The following is a 24,050-nucleotide window of genomic DNA, read 5'->3' as shown; positions in this document are numbered from 1 at the left end:
CATTATTTTCACTAATAATCATATAGTTTATTGAGTTTAAGAAATTATCATGTAGCAAACCCTATTTTGGGAATGTTTTAATACAGATGTTGCTGAACTCTGAATTCCTCCAGGACGTGTTAAACGACTGAGGCAGCCTCCGTGCGGCTGTTGCTGGGAGCTCCGGCCAATCAAAGCCGCAGCTCTCCGGTGCAAGTAGTTTGGTGGCTGAGGAAGCATGACATCATGCTCCGTCCCTCTCCGCTCCAAACTCCCAGTGAATCCTGGATCCGTCCCCGCAGCAGCAATAAAAAACGTGTCCTCCAGCGTGCATGCACAGTGAGATTTGACGCAGCGTTCAGCGGATTCTCTGATAAAGCTCCGCTGTGTGTGCGGCAGAGAGACAGGCGGTGAGGGTGTGAGGGCGAGAGGAATGGCGGACGGGGGACGGTGCCGTGTCTGTGGAGTGGGACAACGGTGATCGAGCCTTCACTTTGTAACTTGGGCATTCTGATGTGGAGCCTGGTGCTCGGCTGTCTTCATGGATCCAGAGAAGACACTGACTTTCTGCCTTGGGCTGCAGGCTGATGAGGTAAAGCACTGCGCAGGTTTGCTCTGATTCACACACGCTGCTGTTAACAGCTGGGCTGGAGTGACTCTGCGCAGCAACATGCTTCCCTCTGGCCTACCTGGCTGCTGATAAACAACCTGTACATCTTCACATAATCCCTGCATGCCACCAAGTCTTTTAAATCATGCGCAGCGGTAGGACATTTTATAGGTTGATTGAGATGCTTCATGCTTGAGATGTTTTTCAAGTCAGTTCAAATCTGACGTTTATCGTCTTGGCAGGCCACATTAGCCTAAATTGTACAGAAACAGACTGTAGAAATTTAGCGTGGTAAAACTTGATAGTTCTGACTAGATTTGCAAACAGAGATTCTTATTATATAATAACCCTGAGTAAAAATTCACAAAAAATTAAAACAAAAAGCGTATAATATGTTTGGTTTATATAAAACAGAGCATCTTTGTTTAAGGCTGGAAAAAAGAATATAATATAAAAAAATATATATATATGTTATGTTATCTGTAAATTATTTATTGATATTCAAATGTTATTATTTAGACTTAAGCAAAGAGTAAACAATTACCAACTTTAGTAATAGTTTGTGTTTTTTATTCTGCAGACTTTTACAACTTCTAGCCGTTCCACTCGTAGTGCAACAATAGACACATAAACTGATATTAGCAGGTTAATTAATCAGGCTATCATAGTCTTAAAACTGCATTATGTTAATAAGAGGTGTTTGTCGTGACCAGAAGTATTAAACAGCCAAAGGGAAAGGTGAATTAGCTTTCTTTCAGCCAGGTTTCTGCACTAATGTGGACAGCCTGTTAGGACTCGCAATGCTTTGCTTCTTTTGTTGCAAATTCATTTGTGATGTTTTGTTTTTATTTGGCTTTGTTGAAATAATGGAAGATTTATTTCAGAAAGGATGCCTGCGGCGTAGTTTAAAAGAATACTGTCTAATCTTAGATCAATATTCAAGGTTTTTTAGTTAGTTTATCTCATCTTTAGGCCTTTAAAAAATCTTAAACACACCAAGATCAAGGGTGGTGGGGAGTGTGGCCTAGTGGATATAGAGCAGGGCATCTGCTTCCTAGAGAGGCTGGTTCGAATCCCGCAGCCCACTGCTCCTAAAGGAAGCGTTTCTGCTGAAATTGGGTTATTGTATATCTTGGAAATTACAATTAAAGGGCTCTTATTAAATTAACCCCATCTAGCTTATAAGAAAGGGCATATTTTACTTTGTTGGGATTGAAAACATGGATTTCTTTAGCTGGCTAAAATGATTATTTATGATATATTAAAATAAAATAAAAAGTCTCAAGTTTAACACTGAGGATAAAGGTGGCAAAAATCTTACTGACCTACTGACCAACAGGCAACTCCAAAGTATGTGTTTAACAATGGAGCTTCATTGCGGCTTTTATTTATTTGTGCAGTTTGAGGGAAACTGTGATGTGGATCATTTGAGGTTTCATGGTGGCCTCTGAGTGACTCCACTTCATACCCATGCTTGTTTCAATGCCATGTGGTGGCCTTACCACAGGAACTCTGCATGACAGGAGTATTGACAACACATTTCCCATCTTGGCTTGGCTCAGTGTTATATTTTAATGCTACAGCAGAACGTGTGCTATGATATTGCCGTATTATATAGTCTATTTATTAAACATTTACCTTTTCTCCATTAGCGATATTGAAAAAAGTGATATTTGACAGAAGCAGTTTCTCTTTCTCATGTTTTTATGTTGCTCTTCCTCCTGTGTTTTGCTGCATTATGCAATATTCAACAACTATTGAACAGTTGTTTATGACACTAGTGTACAATTTTGGCCTCATATTGGCTAGTAAATATCTGTCAAAATAATGCTTTTTTGCCAGGATTCAATGTGACATCTGCACAGACAGGTGTGTGTGTGTGTGTGTGTGTGTGTGTGTGTGTGTGTGTGTGTGTGTGTGTGTGTGTGTGTGTGTGTGTGTGTGTGTGTGTGTGTGTGTGTGTGTGTGTGTGTGTGTGTGTTTGTGGACGGGGAACAGTGCAGAGCCAACATTGTTCAGCGGTGCTGGCCACAGGCAGCAGTCCGTTGTTAACCAAGCGTGTCTAATTAACATGGCTGCAGTCTTAGTGTGCAACAAGCTCAGTGCCGTTTCATTGTTTTGACTGCAGCTCCGCATGCAGCACACATGGACAGCTTTTTTCCCCTTTTGCCTGCAGTCAACCCACATAACCTTTACTGAGGTGGAAGTCATATGCATAATGTTGAGGCTGGAACCTCATCAAGGTAGCAACAGTGTGGGTCATCCGTGTGTTTCCTTTTTAATTACATAATAATATTTTTCCTTTATTTTTTTATTTTTGTTAAGCTAAAAGCTTTCATGTTTTAAAGCAAATTGTTATATCAGACAAAGATAACCTGAAAAAATGCTGAAAGCAGTTTTCCAAAGATGATTTTATTTATTAAAGGACTTCATTCAACCACGTTGGAGGGTTTTTGAGCATAAATGGCCTGTTTAAGATCATGCCAAATCATGTCAAACTGATTTAAGTTCAGACTTAGGCCAATCCAAAACATTTATATTGTTTTCAGATGTGGACTAGCTGGTGTGCTTTGGATAATTGTCCTGCTGCATAACCCAAGTGCGCTTGACCTGAAGGTCACAAAGTGACGGCCGGACATTTTCTTTCAGAATTCTCTGCTATAGAGCCAAATTCACGGTTTCATCAATTATGACAAGTCATCCAGATTCTGTAGCAGCCCAGATCTTCAGCCTTGCACCACATTGTTTGACTGTAGCTATGATGTTCTATTGGTAAAATTATGTGTTAGTTTCACACCAGATGTTGTGGGATTTATGCCTTCCAACAATTTCTAGTTTTGTCTCATCAGTCAACAGAATATTTTCCCAAAAACAAGTCTTAGGGATCATTAAAATGTCCACTCATTCACTCATTTTCTATACTGCTTAATCCACAGTGGGTCACGGGTTGGTGCCTATCTCCAGCAGTGTAATCAAAATATGTTTGTGTTGTTTTTGATAAGCAGTGGTTTTGGCCTGGGAACTCTTCCATGGATGCCATTTGGGCCCTGTCTTTTTCTTATTGTTGAATCTTAAACACTGACCTTAACTGATGCATTTGAGGCCTGCAGTGCTTTAGATGTTTTTCTGAGTTTTTTTGTGATAGATCATGATCAAAATAATGAGATCAAAATAAAAGCCGCTGAAATTAGCTTTCTCTTTAGAGTGTCTAGGCTTAGTCTTAGAGATAAGGAGTGGACCCGGAGTGGACCTGCTGCCCTACATGGGTGGTTCTGAGGTGGATCAGGGACGTCTGGTCAGGATGCCTTCAGGGTGCCTCCCTTTGGACTCTGTCTTGGTCAAAACAAGATATTTTCATCCACTGTATTAAAAGGCACATTACCTTTTCTCTCACTGTCTGACATTAAATCAGGCTAAACCATTTCTGTGTTTGTAGTGTTTGAACAGGGTTAGGTCATGTAGAGTATCAGGTTACGACAAGGGCTCTTATCCAAGGCACCAAAATCTTAATCAAAAATAGTTAACGAGGCACCTTCAGACATCTCTACATTATACCCAAACAGAACCCAAACCTGTGCAGGTCCACATTTCTTTTTGAGATATCTTGGGTTATTTTTATGTTTTCAACAATGGAACAGTGTTAATGTGTTCCCTGAAATACATCCACAGGTGTGCTTCAATTTAATTTATATGTTATGTTATGTTATTTAACAGAAACTTACAAAGCCATGACAAAATCCTAAATTACCAAAAAGAACAGCAATCTAAATTTATATAAATTCAGTGAGAAAATGTTGGTAATCCCAACCTGTCTTAAAACAGGAAATGTTTAATTCGATTTTATTTGGTCAAACTGTGAGAAAAACAGGTTACATTTCTTTTTATACAGTGTGTGTAAACATCTGGTTTCAGGTGTGTATTCCTTCTGACGAGGGGAAGCTTTGGCGTCCCTCTGAATGTGTCACTGGAAAGAAAGATGTCTGGATTTACCACCTGGATCTCTTTCCTCCATGACCGAGAACCATGAATTGTTGGAGGGATGGATAAACGATGCTGCCTCTAAAAAAAGTATAATTGTTGTCTTAGATAATACAAACCACTGTCTGTTTGGATCTATCTTCTTAGCTTGGGGAACATGTTTGTGTTTGGGGCAGTTGATGGGTGAAACTTTTCAGTAATCAGCAGGTTAATTGCTGATTATTGGAACTTGTAGTTGTTACTAATGTGGTTTGTTTTTACCACTTTACCTAAGTGTATTTTATGTGTTTAAACAAGACTAGTGAAAGAATGGGGCATGTCACAGGGAGAACCTTTTTGAAATTTTCCAGGAAGTGGTTGTTTTCTGTCAGCTAACTCATACCACAGAAGAAATCAGTTTGTTCAAGAGCCTCTTCATCACCTTGAAAGGCCAGCAGACAAGCAGTCGGCAGCCTCTGAAACGATTGTTCCTTTTTACTATGTTTTGTCACTCTTGGACTAATAACATATTGTTTGCTTAGTCTTGCCATCTGCATCTTATCATGTCAATGCTGTTCTCTGTCCTGATCATTGTGTCTCTGTGTCTTTATCAGAGGACGATGTCCCTGCAGGAGCTGGTTTCACCTAAAGCTACAACAGTAAGGAGGTCAACCTTTAAACACAGGATAAACATTTTCCACATGTGGTAAAAAGCCTCAGAGCCTGCCTCTGACTTGTTGTTATGGCAACGCATTATTGCTGGTTAGCACTTTGGAGTCTTGTGTGATAACTATGTGCAGACCAGATTTAGATGCCAAAGCCTGTTACACTTTTGTTCCTGAAAACAAAAGTCATTTTTATGTCTGGTTTAGTTTTTGTGTTGCAGCTGATCTTTATTTCTCATTATAGGTGTCTCTGAGGGAGATTGACAGCAGCACAGTTGATGAGGTGAGGCTTTTTTTTAGATTTAACCTTTGCACCTCTTCAGCTTTATCAGACCTTCTCACTTTACGACCACAAACATCAATGTATTTTATTAAGATTTCTAGTGATAAACCATAACAAAGTAGTGCAAACATATGATGCGTAAGCGTAGTCAGATTGGCTGTAGAGTGTCTGTTAAAATCAGTTGTCAAGTTTTGCCATAGATTCTAAAATGGATTTAGGTCTGGACTTTGACTGAGCCATTCTAAGAAACTGAAATACTTTAACCAACACTTTTGCGTTTTAGGTGAGGTTGAATGTTTATAGTCGTTGTATTGCTGAATGTCAGGATTTGTGAGGTTGTAGCTGGACCAAAATGCAGGCATTAACCTCTAAGCAGCATGATCAGAATCAGAATCAGCTTTATTGCCAAGTTCGTACATACAAACAAGGAATTTGACTCCGGTACACTTTGCTCTTTGGTTTTGTTTTTGTGTTACAGAATATACATATATACAATGTACAAATATACACATATATAAATAAAAAGGTGCATTTGCAACATCTGTATGCTGTTGTTTTGTACTCTATTGAATGTTCAACAGAGAAACAGCCTGGGGGAAGAAACTGTCTCTGTGGCGGCTGGTTTTAGCGAACAGTGCTCTGTAGCGGCGGCCTGAAGGTAAAGCTCTAAACAGTTTATGTGTGTGGGGTCTGCAGAGATTTTAGAAGCTCTTTTCCTGACCCTAGACCTGTTTAAGTCCTGGATGGAGGGAAGGTCAGCCCTGATGATTCTCTCTGCAGTCCTGATTATTCGTTGCAGTCTGTACCTGTCCTGTTTTGTGGATGATCTAAACCACACTGAGATGGATGAAGACAGGACAGATTGAATGATGGCAGTGTAGAAGATGAATGAATAGAATGGTTTAAAGGAAAACAATGCTACAAACTTACAGGCAGGCAAGAGGTGAAGAAAACATGGAGCATGGACAGAAAACTGAGCTAAACTGCAAGAGAGAAAAAGCATAAAAACTGAGTATGGAACAGTAGGATCCAGCAAGAAAAAATGACAAACAGAGCGCTTAAATAGGTAAAGAAAGAGGTGCAGGCTATTGACTAATGAGGCGGCGCAGGTGAGTAGAATCTACTTGATTGCATATGGCTGTAGCTAAGGTGGATAACTAATAAATCTGACTGGAGCTGAGCAGCATACAAGACAACCCAGGAAAAATATCTAACAGAAAAAAACTTCTGGATGTATAAATAACATTAAAACACAAAAAAATGAACTAATATGGACAACACCTAACCATAAGGGAATAAGTTAAGCAAGCCCTGAAGAACAGCAAAACAAATAGTCAAAATACATTTACAAAAGTCAATCTAAACCAAAACACCTCTTGATTGTGACACTGAAAGTGGTCCTCCATCCGAGTTTGAAGTCTTTTCCACCATTTAACATTGATTCTTTCTGGAACGCTCTGTATTTAGCACCACTCATCTGTCCATCAACCCTGAACAATTTCTCTTTCTTTGCTGGTATCCCCACCTCATGATTCTGCCACCAACATGTGTTACAACTGGGATCATGTGTTTAGGATTATGTGCAATATTAGTTTCCCACCAAACAAAGCATTCTATGGGCCAAAAAGTTCAAATTTCATTGTCATCTGATCAGAGCACCTTCCTGCACTGTAGCCCTTACGTGGCCTGTCTCTAACTTTAAATGGGACTTTCTTTTCCACAATTGCTTTCTTCTTGCCCCTATTCAGTAAAAGCCAGATTTATGGCATGCACAACAATTTGTCCTATTAACAGATTCTCTCACCTGAGCTGTAGATCTATGCAGGTCCTCCAAAGTTACCATGGACCACTTGGCTGCTTCTCTGATTATTGCTGTTTGCCTGAAATGTCACTTTTGGTGATGGCCAGGTCTTGATAGGGTTCTTCTCATTTACAGATGATAAATGGCACAGTGCTCTGTGCGATATTTAAAGATAGTATTTAATAACCTAACCCTGCTTTAAACTTCTCCACAATTTTTTCCTGACTTGTCTGATGTTGTCCTTGGTCTTCACGATGCTGTTTATTCTCTAATGGTCTCTAACGAACCTCTGAGGTGTGTATTTATGTGTATCAGAGAAAAGGGGGAAAAATGGAAATGCACACCACACCTTTAATTTTTTTGCAAAACTTTTTACTTTAACTTCCCCATTATGGACTACTTTTTGTTCATCTATCACATAATATCCCAATGAAATACGTGTAACTTTATAGTTGCAATGTGAAGAAATGTTAAAAATATATGTTTGTAAGGCACTGTAGACTGAATATGTCATGGTTTGGTTGGTGTAGAAGTGAACACAAGAACCAGGGGGCTCATAGATTGGAAAATATCAGTATTTGAAGCTTTTTACCCTCTTTGTAAGCTCTCTGTTTTAGTTTTACAGCTCTATTTTTATTGTTATGGTTCAGTTTCAGACTCCCATCAATTCGTTTTATAGTTACAGTGGATTTTTTTCCCTCAGTTCTTATTTATCCATTCTGTATGTCCTTTCTAAACTTGCTTCCAGATCAAGATCCTCATATCACATCCCTTTTTAACTCTTTTTCAGTGCTTTAAACCTCACGTCATGCTCCTCTGCAGCAAAGGGTCTGTTAATGTGTTGGCAGAAGCTGACTGTGGTTAAATTGCAGGGTTTTGTTTTGTCCACCAGGTGGTGGTCAGGCAGCCTGTGGTCAGTCCCAAGTACTGTCCAGGAGCCAACAACAGTCCAGGTTACCAGTGTGAAACTGGACACTGCTGTGGAGAAACGGGCTGCTGTACATATTACTATGAACTCTGGTGTAAGTCACCTGTCTTTACTTTTAAATTATAAAAAATGCTTAGAGTATAAGCAAAGAAAATGCATAATTAACATAATTGTTTTTTCACTGTATTTAATATATTTAATTTCACTTTTTAAAGTGGACTTAAAGAAATTAAAATTATTAAAGAAAATCCATTTATTCAGCTCTTCAGGGCAGACTTTTCAAGTGTTGTTAAAAAAAAGTGTTTGCCACCTTAGGTATGTCTTCTGTTTTTGCTCTTTTCTTACACTTAAATGTTTCAGATCAAGAGACCAATTTTAGTATCAGACAAAGATGAGCTGAGTAAATACAAAGAGCAGTCTCTAATTTGATTTAGAAGGGGAAAAACACATCCAAATCAGCCAACTATTGTATGAAAATGTAACTGCCTCTTTGTTAACTGGGATTATTCACAGTTTTTGGTTCAATTTCACAAGCAACATCTAGGCCTGATTAGTGCCAGACATAGAATCAAAATTCCAAAATTACTCCAAAAGCTCATCAACGTCTCATCCAAGGAGTCACAAAATAACCCAGAACAACATCTAAAACATGGCAGGTCTTGCTTTGTTCAGTTAAATGCTCATCAGAATCAGAATCAGCTTTATTGCCCAGTTTATACAAACAACAAGGAATTTAACTCCAGTACACTTTGCTCTCAGTGAGGATGTTTTTGTTCTCCGAAAGTCCACCGTCATCTCCACAGTCTTGAGGAGGTTAAGTTACAGGTGGTTCTGACCACACTAGTGTACCAGCCGATCCATCTTCTGTCTGAAGGCAGACTCATCACTGTTCTGGATCAGTCCAATGACAGTGGTGTCATCTGCAAACTTCAGGAGTTTCACAAACGGGTCCGCTGAGGTGCAGTCATTTGTGTAGAGGCTGAAGAGGAGTGGGGAGAGAACTGCTGGGAGGCGCTGATGCTGAGGGTTCTTGTGCGGGAGAAGATGCTCCCCAGCCTCACCTGCTGCTGCTGGTCCTTCAAGTAGCTGGTAAAACACAAAAACACGCAGAAAATGAGAGAATACGCTCCGAGGCTGCCATCAGTGGCGCCATCGTGGATCTTGTCATGATTTAGCAACAAGAAAGAAAATGGGCAAAAATAGAATCCATGTAAGAGTTCCAAGGTGAAAATCACTGTTGATCCAGAAAGAGCACAAAGCCATGTCTCATATTTACCAAATCACAGCTTGATTATACCCAGGTCTTCTTAGAATTTGCTCTGTGGACTGAGAAGACAAAAGTGTAACTTTGTGGAAAATGTGGGTCCCATTACATATAGTTTAAAATGCATTAAAACACAGCATTTCAGAAGATTAGCATCATACCTATAGTGGAACATGGTGGTGGTAGTGTGGTAGTTTGGGGATGCTTTGGTGCTTCTGCTGAATTTTTCTCTCTACGACAACAACCTGAAGAAAAAGTCCTCAGAAGGACAATGATCTAAAGCACACCAGCAATTCAACCTCTGAATGCTTCAAAAAAGCCAACAATGAAGATTTTGGAATGACCTAGTAAAACTTCGAACTCAGATGTGATTGAAATCGTGTAGCGTGACCTTAAACACGCTGTTCATGCTTGAAAACCCTCCACTTCCAAGAGTGGGCCAAAAAAGACTCATCGTCAGCTCTCACAAAGCACACAAGTTATTGGATTTAAGGGGAAATTCCTTTTTCAGAGCACTGTATATGGGTTGAACCTTAGGGGTTTCATTTATGTTTTATATGTAAAACACATACAATTATAAAGGCATGGGTATGCTAAAGACACTGATCCTGTGTTTGAATGATGAATGTGCTGAATATTGTTATTTGTTTACAAAGCTGTACTGTTTCCTGCAGGGTTTTGGCTGCTGTGGACGGTGCTGATCCTTTTCAGCTGCTTCTGTGCTTACCGTCACCGTCGAGCAAAGCTGAGAATCCAGCAGCAGCAAAGGCAAAGGGAAATCAATCTAATCGCCTATAACGGAGCCTGTAACTACCCGTCCTCAATGCTGGACCTCAGTATGTTAAATTTATTCTGAAGTAATTCTGAGCAGGTTTGAACATGAATAATTAGAATGAATTTTGCATGGCCATTTCTTTGACTTGAAAAGCTTAGATTGATCAGTAAAAAATTTATTTCACTATTACCACGCTATAATTATAAGCAGGTATCTGTCTGTGTTTAAGATGTAACTCATGATTTTTTCCTAATGATCACCATGTAATTGAAAATATGTTTTAGCTCCACCTTGTACAATTTTCTAGATGCATCTTGTCAGCACTGGATAGTTCCGTATATGGATACAGTACATTGCAAACATACTCATACCCATTAAGATCTGTACATTATCCATTAGCTCATTTTCTCGCGATGGCAAGAACAAAAATTGTTCCTTTTGGTCACGACATTTTATACTTCACAAGAACCCAGATAATTAACTTTTGGAAGTCCTTCTCAAGCAGCATTTAACTGTGCAGTAATCATGTCCACTGACTAATCACACAATATTTCTCGGACACTCCACAAGAAAAATGTTCTTTCCCAAAAATGTGTCAAGAACTACAGGGGTTGGACAATGAAACTGAAACACCTGGTTTTAGACCACAATAATTTATTAGTATGGTGTAGGGCCTCCTTTTGTGGCCAATACAGCGTCAATTCGTCTTGGGAATGACATATACAAGTCCTGCACAGTGGTCAGAGGGATTTTAAGCCATTCTTCTTGCAGGATAGTGGCCGGGTCACTACGTGATACTGGTAGAGGAAAACGTTTCCTGACTCGCTCCTCCAAAACACCCCAAAGTGGCTCAATAATATTTAGATCTGGTGACTGTGCAGGCCATGGGAGATGTTCAACTTCACTTTCATGTTCATCAAACCAATCTTTCACCAGTCTTGCTGTGGGTATTGGTGCATTGTCATCCTGATACACGGCACTGCCTTCAGGATACAATGTTTGAACCATTGGATGCACATGGTCCTCAAGAATGGTTCGGTAGTCCTTGGCAGTGACGCGCCCATCTAGCACAAGTATTGCGCCAAGGGAATGCCATGATATGGCAGCCCAAACCATCACTGATCCACCCCCATGCTTCACTCTGGGCATGCAACAGTCTGGGTGGTACGCTTCTTTGGGGCTTCTCCACACCGTAACTCTCCCGGATGTGGGGAAAACAGTAAAGGTGGACTCATCAGAGAACAATACATGTTTCACATTGTCCACAGCCCAAGATTTGTGCTCCTTGCACCATTGAAACCGACGTTTGGCATTGGCATGAGTGACCAAAGGTTTGGCTATAGCAGCCCGGCCGTGTATATTGACCCTGTGGAGCTCCCGACGGACAGTTCTGGTGGAAACAGGAGAGTTGAGGTGCACATTTAATTCTGTCGTGATTTGGGCAGCCGTGGTTTTATGTTTTTTGGATACAATCCGGGTTAGCACCCGAACATCCCTTTCAGACAGCTTCCTCTTGCGTCCACAGTTAATCCTGTTGGATGTGGTTCGTCCTTCTTGGTGGTATGCTGACATTACCTTGGATACCGTGGCTCTTGATACATCACAAAGACTTGCTGTCTTGGTCACAGATGCGCCAGCAAGAATGCGCACCAACAATTTGTCCTCTTTTGAACTCTGGTATGTCACCCATAATGTTGTGTGCATTTCAATATTTTGAGCAAAACTGTGCTCTTACCCTGCTAATTGAACCTTCACACTCTGCTCTTACTGGTGCAATGTGCAATCAATGAAGACTGGCTACCAGGCTGGTCCAATTTAGCCTTGAAACCTCCCACACTAAAATGACAGGTGTTTCAGTTTCATTGTCCAACCCCTGTAGCTGCAAGAACAGAATGATGTTTTGTTCTTACAGCTCTTGGAGAGACAACAAATTTCTCTTTTCTTATGGAGTATGTGGTGGACTTTAAACTCTTTAACATTTTATTACATTAAAACCACATATTTCACGGTATTATAGACTCACACAAAGTAGTGGATAATTGTGAATTTGAAATTTTATTAAACAAATAAAAATCCTGGAAAACAACCTGTTGAAGGTTGAAAAAGACTTGTGTCTGGGGTGGAGGTTCTCCTTCCTGCAACCCTAAACATACAGCTAGAGCTACAAAGGGAGTTTAGATCAAAGCATTTTCCTGTGTTAGAGTGGCTCAGTCAAAGTCCAGACCTGAATCATATTGAGAAAATGTGGAAAGACTTTACAATTGATGTTCACAGACTCCATCCATCCATCCATCCATCCATCCATCCATCAGACTGAGTTTGAGCGACTTTGTAAAGATATTGCAATGTATGTAAAGTAAGGTAAGGTAAGTTTATTTATATAGCGCTTTTCAGTAACGAGACACTCAAAGCGCTGTAACAACAAAAGGTGATTCTACAAGACATTGACTCAAGGGCTGAATACTAATGCATGCCACATACATATCTTTGTAGGGATGGGCCTTTCTCATATCGTTAGTTGTTATGGTGAAGAACTTCTTATGGCATCAATTAATTCCAATTAATGGTGTTAGAAAACCCCCCAAAACCAGCTGAATTGTCAGAATTATTCAATAATTCAAAAATATGATTGCAGTTACTGTTGCATTTTAGTGATAAAAGTCACACTTTTTATGTACCTGGTGTCCTGAAAAAGCCTATCTCATAATGGGTATGTTTTTAAGAGCGGGATTTGGGTTTGTGGGGCTATGATTGCTGTGACATGCTGTCACATCCACACAGTCACCTAAAATGACTGCATATAAGTTGTAAATCCTTTGCTTTTATTGTTATGACAATAAATACCACAAAATAATTCAATTCAGTTTATTTATATAGCGCCAATTCACAACACATGTTGCTTCAAGGCACTTCACAACAGTCAGGTACATACATTCCAATTAATCCTAACCATTGAACAGTGCAGTCAGATTCAGTTGTGGGTTCGATTCCAGCTTCCTCCTGCCATAGGTTGATGTGCCCCTGGGCAAGGCACTTAACCTCAAGTTGCCTACCGATCTGCGTATCGGTGTATGAATGTGTGAGCGTTAGTGAGTGCGATTGGGTGAATGTGGCTCTAGTGTAAAGCGCTTTGAGCGGTCTGTATGACTGGAAAAGCGCTATATAAGTTCAGTCCATTTACCATTTATTTATTCAAATTGGATAAAAAGTTTTTCTATCTAAGGAAACCCAGCAGATTGCATCGAGTCAGTGATTTGCAGCATTCACTCCTCCCGGATGAGCATGTAGAGACAGTGGACAGTCCCTGGCGTTGACTTTGCAGCAATCCCTCATACTGAGCATGCATGTAGCGACAGCGGAGAGGAAAAACTCCCTTTTAACAGGAAGAAACGTCCAGCAGAACCAGGCTCAGTGTGAGCGGCCATCTGCCACGACCGACTGGGGGTTTGAGAGAAAGAACAGAGCAGAGACAAAAAAAGAACACAGAAGAACTGATCCAGGAGTACTTTCTATGGGAAGGAAAAGTAAATGTTAAGGGATGTAGCTCCTTTAGTCGTTTCACCTAGAAAGAAAGAATAGATAAACTCTGAGCCAGTTTTCAAGGTTAGAGTCTGAAAGAGAGCATATATAATTACAGTAAAAGCTTAGTCAATTGCTATATCTAGGAGAGAGAAAGGGTTAAACAATAAAAGACAGGGCTATGTGGATCATTGGTAGAGGGTGAGCATTAAGTTGTTGCCAGCAGAAGCTTGGACGATGCCCCTCTCCAGAAAGGTGTCACAGGTAGACAGAGAGCCAGGCCAGGTGTAGCTTCTAGGAAGAGAAAAGAGAGAGAACATAAAGTTAAAAACTGAAATATCAGCAAACAATGCAAAATTGGAGAGTAGTGTGAGAATGTAGCGAAGAGGGTGAAAGTGGTCATTATGTCCTCCAGCAGCCTAAGCCTATTGCAGCATAACTACAGAGATAGCTCAGGATAACCTAAGCCACTCTAACTATAAGCTTTATCAAAAAGGAAAGTTTTAAGCCTAGCCTTAAAAGTAGACAGTTTGTCCATCTAGAGCCCATTGATGGCCATTGTTATACTTAAAACCGCAACGATTGGGATACCTCTCTCTGTCAGATTGACCATAACCATTGGAAATATTCTTATAAAATGCCCACCCCTGCTTCTTTGTGTTGGTCTATCACATAAATATCATAAAATACACCCATGTTTGTGGTTGTAATGTGACAAAATGTTTAAACATTGACGGGGTCATTTTGCAAGGCACTGGAAGTACACTTGTTAGGGATTTCTTATGCTAAAGAGGTGATGCTTTAGTGAATTGTAATTATAACAACAACTATGTGGCTAGTGAATGTGACTGATTGTGGTTTAGGGCAGAGTAAAGACTTTTCCAGGATAAAAGTGTTTTAAAGTTTTTGTTATTTTGCTGCAGGTTTTCTGAGTTCCCTGAAGCTGCCCTCCTATGAAGAAGTGGCTGCCCACCCCAGCACTCCTCCTCCTCCTTATAGCTCCATCTTCGCCCTCCAGGGAGGGACCACAGCAGGGCCCAGCTCCTCTTACCCCCATCATCACCACCATCGACACCCCTGCCCTCCATACTTGGGCCCTGGCCCAAGCGGGCCGACCTCCTCTCAGAGTTCCGACAACTACACCAGCTGCTCCTGCGAGTCCTGCTCCCTCACCTCCCCGTCCAGCCCCTCCTTCTCGGTCCAGGTGACTGACGAGACGTACAACAGCAGCCGTGTGTCCACACCCAGTGAAGCAGGGGGTGACTATGTCGTTGTGCCGAGATCATCGCCTTCCCCGTCACAAGTTCCCCCTGATGTAATACCTGCAGCCACTCCTGATGTCATACTGGTGCAGCAACGTTCCTCTGTTGGCAGTGACAGACTATCGCCTCTTTGTCCTCCTCTTTCTCTCCCTTTACACTCACAACCCTCACATCCTGCTCGCCTCCCACTCTCCCCTCTTGTCCTGTTATCCTCTGTTTCTCCTGGTCAAGTTCATTATCTAATGCCCCCCAACCCACCGGCTGCAGTGGGTTCCTCACCTCATGTTGTAACACTCTCTTCTTCTGCACAGGGTCTGCACTCTTCAAGCGCAGAAAACAATAGTAAAGAGGAGCAAAAACCAGATAGAGAAGAAGAGGAGGTGGAAGAAGATGAGGAGGATCATTTCAGCCACCGACGGCTTACAGGTGACTCTGGCATCGAAGTATGTCGCTGTCATGTGAGAAGAGGGGAAGAGGAGCTGCAGAAAGGGCACTTGTATAAAGAAAAGGGGGAAGGAGCAGTGCAGGAAAGCGTTGAAGGTTCCCTCGGATCAAAGCTCATTGTCCAATCATCCATTTTTGATCCCTGCGAGGAGCGGTACAGTGAGGTTCCCTCCTCCTTTACCGTTATCTACAAAGCCAGTGAGGCTGTCATCACCTTGGAGTCATCATAACCCGACAGCATGCATGAGGTGGTTGATGAAGCAGGAATTAGATGTTAATGTTTTACAGCATTCCTATTGGTCAAGACTAGTAGGTGAAGAATGGTTAAATTACTGAAGGAACGTCTGGCAGATCTTACTGTGATGGTTGACAGTCAGTAGGTGTGATGGACCTTTCTGATCACTCTGTTTGAAATGAGAAACTCCCAGAGATACTCAAAACTGAAAATCTGAATTATTGAGAGCAATGCCTGGGTTTATGGCAAAAAATAAACGTGACTCATTTCTCTCTTCTATCTATTCCTTGCTTAAATCAGTATAGCTGTAGCTATGGCTTTGTGGTTACCTGGCAGGCATTGCATGCAAACTGACCACATTGGTATTCCTTCTCTCCTCTTGGGCCTTTCATTTTGTGATGCAGCATTGCTCTCAGATGGTCATTTTAACATGGAAACCCCATGTGTCTGGTTCTGGTTGGTGCCTGGAGCGCTATAGGGAAGATTGAGAGTGCAATATGTGGCTAATGGTTTAAAAAGAAATCTGATTCAGTTTTCTAAAAATGCTTCTGACAGGAGATTCAGACTTTTTTTGATAGATGCACCAACCAGTTGGACAGTTGTTTCTTTATTCACTTTGATTGTTGGTCGGCAGGTCAAATAAAGAAACAATGCAATTTTTCCTACTCGTTGGATGCATTAAAAGTAACAACTCCCAACCTTTTAGGTCTATAAACACATCAACCAACAGCATGTACTTAGATGCACCTTTTTGAGTTTGCTCAGATGCAAATAGGGGGAATAATATTGTAGTTCTTTCATTTTCTCTTGAATTTAAGGCTTCTACTGCAATCAAATAACTGTTTTTATTATGTGTTATCAATCTTGACTGATTCTGAAATATTATGATATGAAACAATATGATTTTGATATTTCAGAATCACTCGCAATCGGAAGGTCAGACCTTAAAAGAATCTGTAAATCAGTCTGATTGGTGTATTTTGTATGTTTTTTTTAACTCTGGACAGCTGTGTGTGAAATCGGAGAGCTAATACCAGCTCATTTTGGGGATGCAACAACTGACTGTTTTACATTTAATCCAGCAAAAAGATAAGGATCCACTGCCTTATGTAACACTCCTCATTTCATGCATTTAAGTGCAAAGCACATCTTCAAGCCTGTTTAACAAATAATAATTTCCTGAAGTGGCAGAAGAATATGAAGATTCACTCTAGGGTGAATCATAGAAGCTTCTATATTTAGATGTGCAGCTTCAAAACAAAACTGGATCATGTATATAATGTAGTTTTAACTTTCTTTCTACAAAATTGAATTAACAAATACTGAACATAGAAATGTTAAAATTTGTAATTCACTTTCTTGTTCAAGAAGCCAGAAAGCAGCTATGTTTTAAAGCTTTCATACCTTTACAGTGGTACTATGGTGGTTCCACTTTGTTGTTCTAGACTTTAGGTGTGAATACTGCAATTACCAAATGTTTAACTTTGGACTGAAAGTGTCTTAGCGTATTTCCAGTTAACCTTTGCCCGGTTTGAAAGGCAACATAAATCCGTTTCCTCCATGAACTGACTATTGCATTTTTACAACATACACTCTTTAAAATTAACTTTTGTCAGCTGATAATGAATGTAGAACGTTTATGCATACTAAGAAATAGAGTAAGCTGCATTGCAAGCTGTGACAAGGCAATGCAGTCAGATAGAGCTTTAACAACTAAGGGACTGGTTCTATGTCTTTCCATGTTTTGTAATGTTTTAAAAATCAGAGGTGGGATTTTAAGAGATGGGCGTTTTCATTTTCTGACCTTCTCCTCATTGGATTAATGTATGTAAAATAATGAGCTGAATACAGCGCGTGTTTTCTATCTGCATTGCATTTTCTCGTCTGCCTCACTGTTGCTCAGTAAATCTATGCGGGGCTAAAAAAGGGCCATAAAATTGTGGTAATTAAAAAAAATGAAACAGAATTTCAAGTTTTGACCTTAAAGTTTGAGAAACGAAACTATGTGAAATTAAGAGAAGTTAGGGTAAAGGTCCGTGCATGTGTTGGTAATTGGTTGTTCCAATCATGAAAAAAAGTGTTTTGCACAAAACACCCACCTCTTCCATATATGGGCAGTGGCATCATGGGATGAGGCATAGATTTAGCATTGTATTTAGGGGTATTACAATAATAGAGAAAACACATTTAAACTAAAAGAATCTTCAATTTTATTTTAAACCTCATTTGCATTTCTACATTTAAGATCAAAATCTGACAATCAGTTTCAACTTTTAATTCATTTGTTTGGTTTTCGAACAATATCTTGAAACAAACAAAGATTATTGCCCTGAGTTAAATCTATACACATGAATGACAGCAAGATTAACTGGCCTGTAGTTAACGTCAATACAAACTGTACAAGTTTGAGACAAAACATTGGTCACACTTTCTATGTGTTTGTTCTGCTAATTGAACAATACTAGTTCACTGACTAAAGGCCTCCAATAAGGCTGCATCCTTATTGAAAAGCTGACTTGATTTCCAGTTAAATGTTGTCTTTTTTATGTGAAACTTCATGAGTTGATGGACTTGAAGAGGGTTTTTGTTGCAGTTAATCCTCTGATTGTCTTTGTTCAAAGATGTGAAAGGTGCGTGGTTAGTTACTGTCCTCTGGATAACAGAAGATACTTGTGAAATTGATTTGGTCTTTGTTGATCAATGTATATTGTGCCTATAGATGAATACAGATACTCTATGAGCCATTCTGTAGTTTCTACATGTTTTCTTTAGATTGTGAGTTGTTCTACTTTGGCAAATGTTTTTACAGTGCTGAACATTTTCTTTAAAAACTGTATATGTGAGACTTGGAAAGAAAAACTGTTTTTAGCAATAGTACTTGCACTTTTCCTTTTTTGTATTCCATGCTGATTGATTGGACGTAAACTGTTATAAAACATTTACCTCTTCATAAAAGGTGTGTGAACCATGCTGGGTGGAGACTGTACATCCTTTGGATTAAGATTCCTCTCAAAAGCAAAGTGAGATTATGACGTTTTAGTTCATGTTTGAGTATCTTTATTCCACATATCCAAGCAACATTAAGTTTAAGATGAAATAAAAAATCTTCATTTGCAATATAGATGGACAGCCCTATTAAAGTTGTGTAAAAATCCTAAAAATAAATTCATTTGGAAGATAAACTCTCCATAGCATCACACCTCCTGGGCCATACTTAGGGGTCATGAGGACCTCTTCGACAGATCCATCCTTTTTCATGCCAGAGCACAAGGTTCCAGTTAAAACTCCAGTTTAACAAACTCCATGTTTGCACAAGCATGATAGAAAAGGCGTTTTTCTGGAATTCTTCAAAAACAACCATCTGGCATGTTGATAGCTCATATCCAAGTCAATTTCATGACTTAAGATCAATACTCATATGCCCTACCTAAATTAGATATTTTCTCTTGTCTTTCCTATTTTGAAGAGCTACTAATAGAAATGCTCTGTCTCGCATGATATTTATATCTTAGGGAAACAGGAAGTTGTATATTCGTAATTAAAAGTTCCTTAGCGCTGATCAAAAAGTAAAAAATAAGCAATTTTTTAAACACTTCAGTTACATTTGTTTTATAGGAATTGTTTTTTAGTAGTTGATCTTGTAAAACACTTTTTTTTACGAATAAAAATAAATTACTAAAATTTAAAAGTAATATTTTACCTCATTTCTGAGTGTGTTTTTATCACTATTGGAATGAAAGATCAGTTTATTTGAAGGCTTTTTACACATTTTTACCAGGGGCACCTACACTTTTTGAGTCTGCTTTAGGACTACATTTTTGCTTTTCAGAAGCTAAAAGGTGACATGAATCACAAAACACAACAGAAAATATAAAGCACATGTTATGTGTTTCCTTTTATTATACCTTTTCTGATACAAACATTCGTTCTGGAAATTCCTTTTTCCTATTAACTCTTCTCTTTTATTTGTGTTCAGAAAGCTGTTTGGTAGTTCTAGATGTGATGATTTCTTTTCTTTAATGTTCTACAATAAAAACAAAAACAATTAATTGACTCGTACTCGTCGTCTTCCGCTTCATCCGAGACCAGGTCGTGGGGGCAGCAGACTCAGTAGAGACGCCCAGACTTCCCTCTCCCCAGACGCCGCCTCCAGCTCCTCAGTGGGGGAAGCCCATGGCGTTCCCAGGCCAGACGCGAGACATAGTCATTCCAGTCTGTCCTGGGCCTCCTCCCGGTGGGACATGCCTGGAACACCTCCTGAGGAAGGTGTCCAGGAGGCATATAGATGCCCGAGCCACCTCAACTGACTCTTCTCAATGTGGAGGAGCACCAGCTCTACTCCGAGCGCCTCCCAGATGGCCGAGCCCCTCACCCTATTTCTAAGGGAGTGCACGGCCACCCTACGGAGGAAGCTAATTTTAGCCGCTTGTATCTGGAATCTCATTCTTTGGGTCATGACACAAAGTTCATGCCAATAGCTGAGGGTAGGAATGTAGACCGACAGGTAAATCGAGAGCTTCACTTTTCAGCTCAGCTCTCTCTTCACCACAACAAACTGGCACAGCGTCCCCATTACTGCGGCAGCCGCACCGATCTGTCTGTCGATCTCTGCTCCATTCTCCCCTCACTCGTGAACAAGAGCCAACTCGTGAACTCCTCTACTTGAGGAAGGAACTCCCCTCCAACCTGAAGCGGACAAGCCACTTTTTTCTGGTTGAGAACCATGGCCTCGGACTTGGAGGAGCTGATCCTTATTCCAGCCGCTTCACACTCTGCTGTAAACTGCCCCAGCACATGCTGTAGGTCTTGGCTAGAGGGGGCCAGCAGGACCACATCATCTGCAAAAAGAAGAGACGAAATCCATTGGTCCCCAAATCAGACCCCCACTGGCCCTTGGCTGCGCCTAGAAATCCTGTCCATAAAAGTTGTTATGAAAGGATCCGTGACAAAGGACAGCCCTGCCAGAGTCCAACATGCACCAGGAACAGGTGCCGGCAATGCGGACCAAACTCCTGCTCCACTTGTACAGAGACCGGATGGCCCCCAATAAAGGGCCCCCGACTACATACTCCTGGATTGCCCCCCACAGGGCACCACGAGGGACACGGTCGAATGCCTTCTCCGGGTCCACAAAACGCATGTGGACCAGTTGAGTAAACTCCCATGAATCCTCAAGCACCCTGTAGAGGGTGTAGAACTGGTCCGGCCTGGATGAAACCACACTGCTCCTCCTGAAGCCGAGGTTTGACTATCGGCCGGACTCTCCTTTCCAATACACCGGCATAGGCCTTACCAAGGAGGCTAAGAGGTGTGATCCCCCTGTAGTTGGAACACACCCTCCGGTTACCAGTCCTGTCTACCAGTCCAGGGGCACTGTCCCTTGACTGCCACGCAATGTTGAAGAGGTGTGTCAGCCATGACAGCCCCACAACATGCAGAGACTTGAGGTACTCAGGGTGGATCTCATCCACCCCCGAAGCCTTGCCACCTTGGAGCATTTTAACCACCTCAGTGACTTCAGCCTGGGTGATGAAAGAGTTCAACTTCGAGTCCCCAGTCTCTGCTTCCAGCAAGGAAGGCGTGACGGCAGGATTCAGGAGATCCTCAAAGTACTCCTTCCACTGCCCGATAATATCCCCAGTCAAGGTCAGCAGCTCCCCACCCCCACTGTAAACAGTCTTGGCGATGCATTGCTTCCCTCTCCTGAGGTGCCGGACGGTTTGCCAGAATTACTTCAAGGCTGACTTGTAGTACTTCTTCATGGCCTCACCATACTCCTCTCAGGCCTGAGTTTTTGCTTCTGCCACAGCCCGAGCCACGGCGCCCTTGGCCTCACGGTACCCATCAGCTGCCTCCGGAGTCCCACAAGCCAACCACAGCCTATAGGACTCCTTCAGCTTGAAAGCATCCCTTACTGCCGGTGTCCACCACTTGGTTCAGGGATTCCTGCTCAACAGGCACCCAACTGGCAACAGGCAGACCTAACTGATGCATATTTTGACATATTTTTCTTTTTGCAATATTGAAGTAGATTAAAGAAAATAATTTATTCTTTTATTTGGATAATAAAATCACATGAGATCAGAAGAGGCCTTATAGGATTATATACTACTAATTTGTAAACAGAGGCACAACCTGGAGTCAGTTAAAGCCAAACAACCTGGAGTTCACATCCTTTCTGCCTTTCTAGCAGCTGCAAAAGTCCATACTGTAAACCAAGGCCTGATGCTAGACTGTTACCTTGTTCGAGTTTTCTCTGCAAAAGACTGTTTGCTCCTTCATCCGAAGCTGTTTTTCTTCATCTACTAAGCTCATATTGTTGCAGCTGTGCTACTTTCCTTGGACAACACCTAAACATCAAACCCAGCCGACTGAGGACATTTCAGTTAACTAATAGGGTTCGAGGTGTTTTGCTTTAACTCTTGCAGCAGGAAATATAACAGTATCTAAATGTGGCTGTATGTGTAGTACTTCAGATTAATGTTATTACTACATGTGGTGTACTTTGAGAGTATCTTTGTACAACTCTACCCGCGGTCTTTAGTGTGTTGTACGCGTGTGTGTGAGAGGTTTTTTGAGGATGTGTTGTTAAAGTTGTTGCTTACTGTGAGTGTTAATGGTATTTGTCATAAAGTCTGTTGAATAAAATACTTAGTTTCATGTATACCAAGTAAATTTTTGGATCTTAGTGGAAATTGTAGATATTTTGAAAGGAAGTTATGTTTTTAAATGTTTCCTTTTTGTCCATATGCTGTTATTTCTCTGTCATTTTGGATCTTGTTAAAACATTTGTGCTTCACTCAACAAAAACTGTTTTTTGGACAAAAATAAATATGCTACCATTTATAGGTTTGCATTTTCTTAATTATAGACATTGCATTGCACTATTTGCTGCTTGTGGTGTTAATATTCTGATACACAGCAAGAGATGTGCTAAAATACTCCCACTCGTGGGGATCCGTCACTCTGAGTACTTTAGGATGGACCACTCACTCTGAAAGCTCTTCACACATTTTCTGATTTTAAAATCACCGTTGTAGTTTGGCTTACAGCTTTCTTCTTCATTCTCCCATTTTGTTACATTACAACCAGCGTTACAACTCAAAACAGTGTTTTAAAGAATCTGTAATGAGGTTATAAGTAATGTGCCGTCAAGATTTGTCAAGTCTATGTATTGTGATTGCTCTTTTTGTGTTTTCACAAATTAAATAATTGATTTTCATGATTCTCAAACAATACACATTTTGTTTGACATGCAAATATGCAGCGAGCCAAATGACCCATAATAAAAGCCTAAACAGGTTGCAACTATACATTTAAATGCATTTAATTTAGGGATGTCAATATAAAATGGGGCAAAATACATATGAATGCTGCACTTTTCTTTTTAAAGAAAAAAATATTTTATGGCCATTTATATTTTTCCTGTCATTTCAGTATGGAGGTTTGCATGTCCATGCACTACTTTCTGTTCATTTACTACATAAAATCCCAATAAAATACATTACGAATTTGGGCTGTAATAAGAATCAAAATTACAATCAGATCTAATGTGACAAAATGCAGAAAGGTTCAACAAGTATAACTAGTTTTGCAAGACACTGTATGTGCTTGTAATCCAGCAACTGCTATGTTACACCCAGATAAAAATGTATCCGCTGTTGGGTTTACTGCCCATTTATCAACAAAGAATAAAAACTGAAATAATTGTTTCTTAATCTTTTTTGTGGGTTAGCGGTTTGAACTATTACCTAGTGACTAATACTGTTATGTAGAGAAGGAGCGTGGTATAACATTCTCTCTCTTAAACAAGTTTACTTCAACCAAAAGCAAAGTGTGATATAGCTTGCGGTCGTCATATAAAATTGTTGGTTTTGTTGAACAGAGACAAAGCATACCTTAGTAGTTGTAAAGCTGAATCTATACAACAAAACCAAAAAAACAAACTTTCTCTACCCGACAAATTAGTTTTTGGAAGCTATTTTAACCCCACTGCCGTCCCATTGCACTCCAATTTAAGAAACTTGCTCCTTGGCTTCAAAAGTGCAGATAAAATACACCATGGGTCTACTTTATATAAAAAATAGCAATAATGTTTTTCCTTTTAACACCTTCTTTTTATCTCCCACCACATATATATAGGATTATTTTCATTGTCTGTACAATGGAAGCAAATCGAATTGAAATTTCTTGTTTGTTTGCACAAACTTGATTCTAAGTGTAATAAAAAACATTGAAGGTTGTGCTGGTATTGTAGCAAAATGTAAACGTAGGATATGTTATTGCAAGTTAGTAACTACCTATGTATTAAAATTAATAAATACAGTA

The 24,050-nt window shown here is 40.3% G+C and overlaps 1 protein-coding gene across 3 annotated transcripts; it reads left to right on the top strand.

The window, feature by feature from the left end:
- Window positions 1-184: 184 nt before the first annotated feature.
- Window positions 185-18,692, top strand: LOC124869106 (WW domain-binding protein 1-like). Of its 3 annotated transcripts, none has more exons than XM_047366844.1 (7): window positions 185-571; window positions 5,161-5,205; window positions 5,456-5,494; window positions 8,188-8,317; window positions 10,162-10,323; window positions 14,705-15,096; window positions 15,355-18,692. In XM_047366844.1, exons 1-7 carry the CDS (start codon window positions 521-523, stop codon window positions 15,715-15,717), a joined length of 1,182 nt encoding a protein of 393 aa, XP_047222800.1. In that variant the 5' UTR covers window positions 185-520; the 3' UTR covers window positions 15,718-18,692. The 3 variants fall into 3 exon arrangements, with proteins under 3 accessions (XP_047222800.1, XP_047222799.1, XP_047222798.1); XM_047366843.1 differs by having other exon boundaries at window positions 14,705-15,129; XM_047366842.1 differs by having other exon boundaries at window positions 14,705-18,692.
- Window positions 18,693-24,050: the final 5,358 nt, after the last annotated feature.

This window comes from Girardinichthys multiradiatus, chromosome 5 (assembly GCF_021462225.1).
Source record: "Girardinichthys multiradiatus isolate DD_20200921_A chromosome 5, DD_fGirMul_XY1, whole genome shotgun sequence".
NCBI classification, from domain to species: domain Eukaryota; kingdom Metazoa; phylum Chordata; class Actinopteri; order Cyprinodontiformes; family Goodeidae; genus Girardinichthys; species Girardinichthys multiradiatus.
This window is presented reverse-complemented; position numbering and strand designations above follow the sequence as displayed.

What these genes read in the sequence shown, in the direction of transcription:
- LOC124869106 (XM_047366842.1), top strand. Translation starts at nt 521, where the DNA reads ATGGATCCAGAGAAGACACTGACTTTCTGCCTTGGGCTGCAGGCTGAT. An exon ending in TTTCACCTAAAGCTACAACA is followed by an intron (nt 5,206 to 5,455) that starts GTAAGGAGGTCA and finishes TTCTCATTATAG; the next exon opens with GTGTCTCTGAGGGAGATTGA. An exon ending in GTCCTCAATGCTGGACCTCA is followed by an intron (nt 10,324 to 14,704) that starts GTATGTTAAATT and finishes ATTTTGCTGCAG; the next exon opens with GTTTTCTGAGTTCCCTGAAG.